The 6732-nt window shown below is 36.5% G+C and overlaps 1 protein-coding gene across 1 annotated transcript; it reads right to left on the reverse strand.

The window, feature by feature from the left end:
• Window positions 1-601: 601 nt before the first annotated feature.
• On the reverse strand, window positions 602-5064 carry Il2 (interleukin 2). Its single transcript, XM_048333353.1, has 4 exons — window positions 4918-5064; window positions 4774-4833; window positions 2812-2958; window positions 602-709 (listed from the first exon to the last, which is right to left on the reverse strand). The coding sequence occupies exons 1-4, from the start codon at window positions 5062-5064 to the stop codon at window positions 602-604; spliced, it is 462 nt and encodes a 153-aa protein (XP_048189310.1).
• Between the last annotated feature and the right edge of the window lie 1668 nt (window positions 5065-6732).

Genomic DNA, 6732 nt, shown 5'->3' on the forward strand with positions numbered 1-6732 from the left:
GAAGACATCACCAGAGCCTAACACTTGACAGTGTGAACTTGAGCGTAACTTGGTTAAATAAGCTTCTCTCTGTAAACTACCCAGTAATCCATATTTTGTTGCAGTGGTACAAACAAAAGAGTTTCAAGAATGTTTTTGTCATTCTGGTTAAACTTAAGGAGAATGTCATACCCTAGTAAGATTTTTCTAAGCTTAAGTTCCAAAAACATCTTAAAAGGAGAGTTGAGAGGCTCTGACAGTCCCATGCCTTAATGCTAGCTACTTTTCCCAAGGGTAGAGAGATTTTTGTGAGTATATCAGCCATCACAAAGTTCGCATTCAGAAATATTTTACTGCTACCTCTTGTTTGTATTCACCAATTTTATTAAATACTTTGGTAATTTACATAGACATAATTCAATATAATAAATAACTTCAGATAAATAAACTAAGCTGTGTGAGAGCCCGTAGGGCTTACAAAAAGAATCTTAAAAGATCCATATTTATCATGAAGACTAAGAAAAACTAGTTGTAAAAGGTAGTAAATCATATATTCAAAAATAAATATAAAATTTAAATATTTAAATAAATAGGACACTTTTCAATGAGAGGAACAGCATGATCAAATAAGTGTTGAGATGATGCCTTGGCAAAAGGTAATCCATCTGCTCAGAAATTCTACAATGGTTGCTGCCTTATCTTCATAGTCACAGAGGAATGTTTCCGATCCCTATGAAAGAAAAAAAGTAAATTGAGAACAGTTTGCCTTGTGTGGATATTCTCAGCTGGAGTCTTAAAGGCTTATGCATTTCTTCTCAAGCAGCTTAGACATCAGTCATTCACATTTTCTTGAAATGACAAAAATGATATGCCAATATAAAAATATTGTACACCAAGTGATGATAACATTCAGGCTGATGATTATAACTCCTATATTAATCCCCCTATCAGTTTGCCAGTTCTGCCAAAATAATCGAGGTGTTTTTGTCATTTGGTTTTAAATAAATGTTTAACTAGAGGTCTAGACAAGTTTTGAATACTGCAGCTGAAGTTTCTTCACCTCTTTCCTCTGGATATGCGTCTACATCCATGTTGATATTGACCTAGGTCTTATATATGATATGATGTCTATTTTGTTCTTTTTAAACTTTGCATAAGAATCTTCTATTAAACAGGGCGCAAGTGGATAACACCTATAATCCTAGCTACTCAGGAGGCTGAGATCTGAGGATCACGGCTCGAAGCCAGCTTGGGTGGAAAAGTCTGTGAAATTCTTACCTCCAATATGCTAGTCAGAAGAGGCCGAAAGTGGATCTGTGGTCCAAATGGCCGAGTTACTAGTTTTGAGGGGAAAAAAAAACCTCAGGGACAGAGCCCAGGCCCTGATTTCAAGTCCCAGGACCATCACATACAAAAAGAATATTTTATTACTCTACTGAAGAGAATCTCATATTTTCTCCAGGTCAGGACAAAACCAGTACAGAGTACATTAGAACAAGTTTCTGTTTGGTTGAATTTAAAGAATGTCATCCTAAGTCCATATAGCCACACTGGCATCAATGGAGTTGAGTTCCTAATTTTTTTTAATGTGAACATTAGAAGTTTGTTTGGTAGATTGACTAAAGAAGTTTATCTTTTCTGCTGAAAGAAGATAATTCAACTCTACATCTAGCTAACCTTGAAGGAAATATTTTGACCTATAAGATCAATGAGAGGACTTATTAAATCTAAACTGTAATTCCTTGTATTTTCTTTAATTCAAGTACTACTTTTAAATAAGCAGTTGTACCAGGTCTATCTACTTAGGAGGCAGAGACCTGAGAATTGAGGTTTTAAGCTAGCTAGGGCACTAAAGGCCATAAGTATCTTAACACTAGTAAACTACAAAAAACACTGGAGAATCAGCTGTGGCTCAAGTAGTAAAGCGCCAGCAGTGAGCAAAAACAAAAAAAGCTCTGGGCCCTGAGTTCAAGTCTCAGGACCATTCAAAAAAATTGTAATGTTATACACCCTTTCACATATACCTGTTTAAACATGTAAACTTCATTTATTTTAACGATATGTCCTAATTTTCACATCATTTTGTCTTACATGTATACCCTGAGTTTTGGGTGGTGGGCAGTGATTTTAGAGCAAACTGCTTGACATAGATAAGGAGCTGAGCTTACTGTGTCTACTTGACATTAAAACTGAAAAATGGCACTAATAAGGTGATTCTTATTTGAAAGCCTCTTGAGGTAGCTATAGAAACTTCCTCTCCTAGTGTAACTGAAATTATGCTGTTTATGATGCCTGTTAATTTCTGAATTTTGTACTTGGGATGAGAAAAGATCTCCAAATCTCTTTCCCACCTGCATCCTGTCAGGCTTCCTATGCAATTAAAAATACTCGAGGCCCTGGAAGGGGAGCTGAGTTAGTCACCTAGCCCTTTGTTCATTTTAGTGGCAGCCATTTGTTGAGACAAATATCCTGTGGTTGGCCTTTGGGCCGAAGATATAGAAAAGTTTTGAAAAGTTTTTCCAGTAATCAGGATTGGCAATTCCGATAAGTAATCTCAAGGAATTGGAAAATATATAATAACATTCATGTAATACTTTGTTCCACTTTGAATTTCATGTTAATGTATGAAGTGATAGAGTATTGGTATTGAGACATGTCCCCAAAGAGGGGGACATGAAAACCCCTCTGTCCTAGCATCATAATGGATTAATGTATCATCCAGCATTGAAATGTTGTTTAATCAAATGCATGGATACTTCACCAATACCAAATGTTATGCTACTTTAAAATGCAGCACCTTTTCACAGAAGAGCAAATAGAGTAATGTCTTACCTTTAGTTTCAGAACTGTAACATTGATATTGCTGATTAAATCTCTGCTGTCTCTCAAGTGGAAGGTTTTGCTTTGACCTAAATTTAGTACTCCCTCCAGAGGTTTGAGTTCTTCTTCCAGGCACTGAAGATGTCTCAAATCTGTAGCCTACAGTAATAATAATAAAATTTCTCAGCTAGTTTACCCTGTACTACAGGTCAGAATCAGATATTAATCTCCATTTTGTTAAAAGTAGCGCTATGTGCTTTTTATCATTCTCCCTGTTCTCAGAATTGCTGTACAGGGGCTGGGAATATGGCCTAGCGGCGAGAGTGCTTGCCTTGAATACATGAAGCCCTGGGTTCGATTCCCCAGCACCACATATATAGAAAACGGCCAGAAGTGGCGCTGTGGTTCAAGTGGCAGAGTGCTAGCCTTGAGCAAAAAGAAGCCAGGGGCAGTGCTCAGGCCCCGAGTTCAAGGCCTAGGACTGGCAAAAAAAAAAAAAGAAAAAGAAAAGTGTCCTTGCAGAATTGCTGTACAGATGGACCAATATAGTTTATATTATATTATATTATAAACTAGATTAAACAAGGGCTCAAATTATGATATGAGTTGCTTCAGCTTAATGAACCTTTATTTTGAAAAAGTCAACATTTCCAAATGCAAATGCAGACCCGTAGACGTAGGCAGAGACATCATTTAGAATCACAGCAATCAGAATGTGGAAATAAACCATATACTATTATTCTAATATTTTATCATTTAAGAGTTGAGAACACAAGGGAGGACAGAGCATTTTATACCATTTAGCATAGCTCTAAAATTTTAAATATTACATTATTACAACCATGTAGTAATAAATGTCAATATAGTTAACTACATCTTAATATTTTTTTACTTTTCTGCAATTACGACATTACTATAGCCATATGGTATTTTCTTCTAAACAAGTTTGCATGGTCCTTTTGAGATAACCAATGCAGAAACATTCTCTCCATTTTACAGATAAGGAAACTAAAGCTCAGAATTTCTATTTTCTTGAAGGCCACATGTATAGGTGAAGCTAGGGTGAAGTAGTAATTCTCTTTTATTACAGTATTAATAAGCTTTAATGTTTTCATTTATTTCTAAAATCTCTTGTATATGTGGAATGGTGAACAAGTAAATAGATTATCACATAGTTTGAGGTGTCATCTAGAAACTTAGATCTCAAAGAATTCCACACATATAGTCTTGTATTGTCTAACAGCATTTTTAGAGATAAGTAGGGCCAAAGAGCACATATTTCCATCTCCTGCCCTTTCAAAAAGTTCTGCCAGTTGAGGATTTGACTGTGACATGCTCAATTAATTGATGGAAGGTAAGACTTACGTTGCTCTAATGATCTAAGAGAAGTACCTGCAATTGAGGAACGCTGACTTATCTTGACTTAACAGAAATGAGTGAACAGCACCACTTCTGGTTTTATTTTATGGTGGTTAGTTGAAGATAAGAGTCTCACAGACTTTGCTGCCCGGGCTGGCTTTGAACCTCAATCCTCAGATCTCAGCCTCCTGAGTATCTGGGATTACAGATGTGAACCACCAGCCCCCAGCTAATACAGAATTTTAAATTTTTCTTAATTTCCTCTGAAATGGATTTCAATTCCTTACATCCTAAAATGGTGTGATCAAATATCTCCAGCATTTTACTTTTTAAAATAAACCAAGTTAACCTCATTGTCTCTTAAAATTCTGCCAGGAACAAAGTGGGAATATTATTTTCCTTCTTATTCCCTCTCTGCCAGCACACACATACATCTAAAAACACAGGCAAAATCGTAGTAATAAAAGTCCCACCATTAAATGCATTTTAAAAGATTTTTAAAGATAACAAAATTACTAAATTTTTCCTCAGATGATTAATCCAAACAGCATGCAGACATTCAAATTACCTTGAGTTTTATGAAAGCATAAATTGTCCATAGAATGTTGTACTTACCCTCTTGGGTGTGTAAAATTTAAATGTGAGCATCCTTGACAGTTTGGGATTCTTGTTACTCTGAGAAGACATAATACATTGTAATTTAAAAAATGAACTAAGGCAAAAACGAAGTCATTGTAGGAAGACAAGCAGTGTACTTACATTGACTCCTCTCAAAAGCACCTGTAGGTCCAGCAGTACCTGCTGCAGTTGTTCCCGTGCTTCCTCTGCAGGGGTTGAAGTAGGCACACTGCTTATGACAAGTGCAAGACTCAGCGCAATGCAGAACAGGAGCTGTGTGTTGTACATTGTGGCAGGATTGAGGTTACTGTGAGTAGTGATTAGAGAGAGCAATAGGAAGCTCTTGAACAAGAGAACCAATTTATACTGTTAATTCTGGAAAAATAATATGGGGGTGTCAGAATGTTTTACATATTACACATAGTTTCAAAGGCTCTACCTGTGTGGCAGAAAGCATTACCTTTGTTTTTCCTCTTCTGATGACTCTTTGGAATTTCTTGAAACCCCCAAGAACTGACTGAATGGATGTAGGTGAAATCCCTCTTGGTTACGTGAACCCACACTTAGGTGGCAGTTTTAATTCATACAACTAAAAGCCTTTTGTGTGAAACAATTTTTCCTCCTTTCCTTCAGGGGGTGGAGATACAGAAGTAACTCAGGAAAATTTTCTCGTTATCATAAAACTTGAGCATCTAAGCAGCAGCTTGTGGTGGACAAGGGCAAGGGCAAATAGATGAAAAGAATAAATGTTTAGATTTGTTGATTAGACAGGAAGAATATTGGTTTCCTGTTTCAGGATGGTTTTACCTTCTTATCTACAAAATGAGGTAATTGCATACAATATGATAGATTGCTCCTTAAACAGTCAGATGTAGAAATGTTAAGATTAGAACTTAATATTTGAGATACTAGGTTTTAAAGTGAACATGCTTCTGCATCTGTTTAAATATCTTAAAGTCCATAGTATAATGTTTAACAAATATTGAGAAAAAAATGTTAGCATCCAAAGATACCAAGCCCAGCTTTATAGTAGACTTTGTATGCTACAAAAAACCCAGTCCATCTACTTGTTTTCACTTCTTCAAGATATTTGGACTTGTTCTCCAAAGCACCTGAGGAACTCTGAGTACAATAATAATAGTTGCCAAGTAAGACCAGGTAATTATCTTTTATTTGGTACAGAGTTGTATTACACTTAGGACATGTATTCATTATAATGTCCTAATTGGCTATGATGGTACAGGTATATACTTCTCATTTAATCTAGGATGAAATAAGAATGTCTTTCCACCCAAGTAAGTGGCTCATGCTTATAGTACCAGCTACTACGGAGGCTGAGATCTGAGGATCGCAGTTCAAAGCCAGCCCAGGCAGAAAAGTCCATGAGACTCTTAATCTCCAATTAACCAGCAGAAAAGAAAAAACTGGAACTGAAACTGTGGCTCTGGTAGTAGAATGTAGCTTTAGGCAAAAAAGCTCAGGGGGAGTGCCCAGACCCTAAATTCAAGCCCCAGGACTAGCATGCTCGTGTGCACACGTGTGCACACACAATCTATCCCAGTGGGATAGCCTGTAACATCTTCATTTCTACTGATTTACTCATTTCTGTTCTAATCTTTTAACAGGTAAGTATTTGACATGAGAAGAAAAGAGTAGAACGAGTGTAGTTGCAAGAGGGAGGGTGTCATGTCAATAGTCCTGGAGATCGGGCTAAGAGAAACCGTAGAGAGCAAACAATTATTTAAAAATGACTTTTAGGACATTGTCTCCCCCCCCATGTGCTCATTACTTGACTTATGAAATGGAAACCCCTCTATAAAACACCATAATAACAATAAAATTATATTTTACAAATAAATAAAAATGACTTTCGGAAACTGGTGGGAAGGTAGAAAATAATCAGCGTCATGAAGACCACTTAACTGCAGTCTCTTAGCAAAGACAAAATGATCCAGT

The sequence above is a fragment of the Perognathus longimembris genome, chromosome 24, assembly GCF_023159225.1.
Source record: "Perognathus longimembris pacificus isolate PPM17 chromosome 24, ASM2315922v1, whole genome shotgun sequence".
Classification (NCBI taxonomy): domain Eukaryota; kingdom Metazoa; phylum Chordata; class Mammalia; order Rodentia; family Heteromyidae; genus Perognathus; species Perognathus longimembris.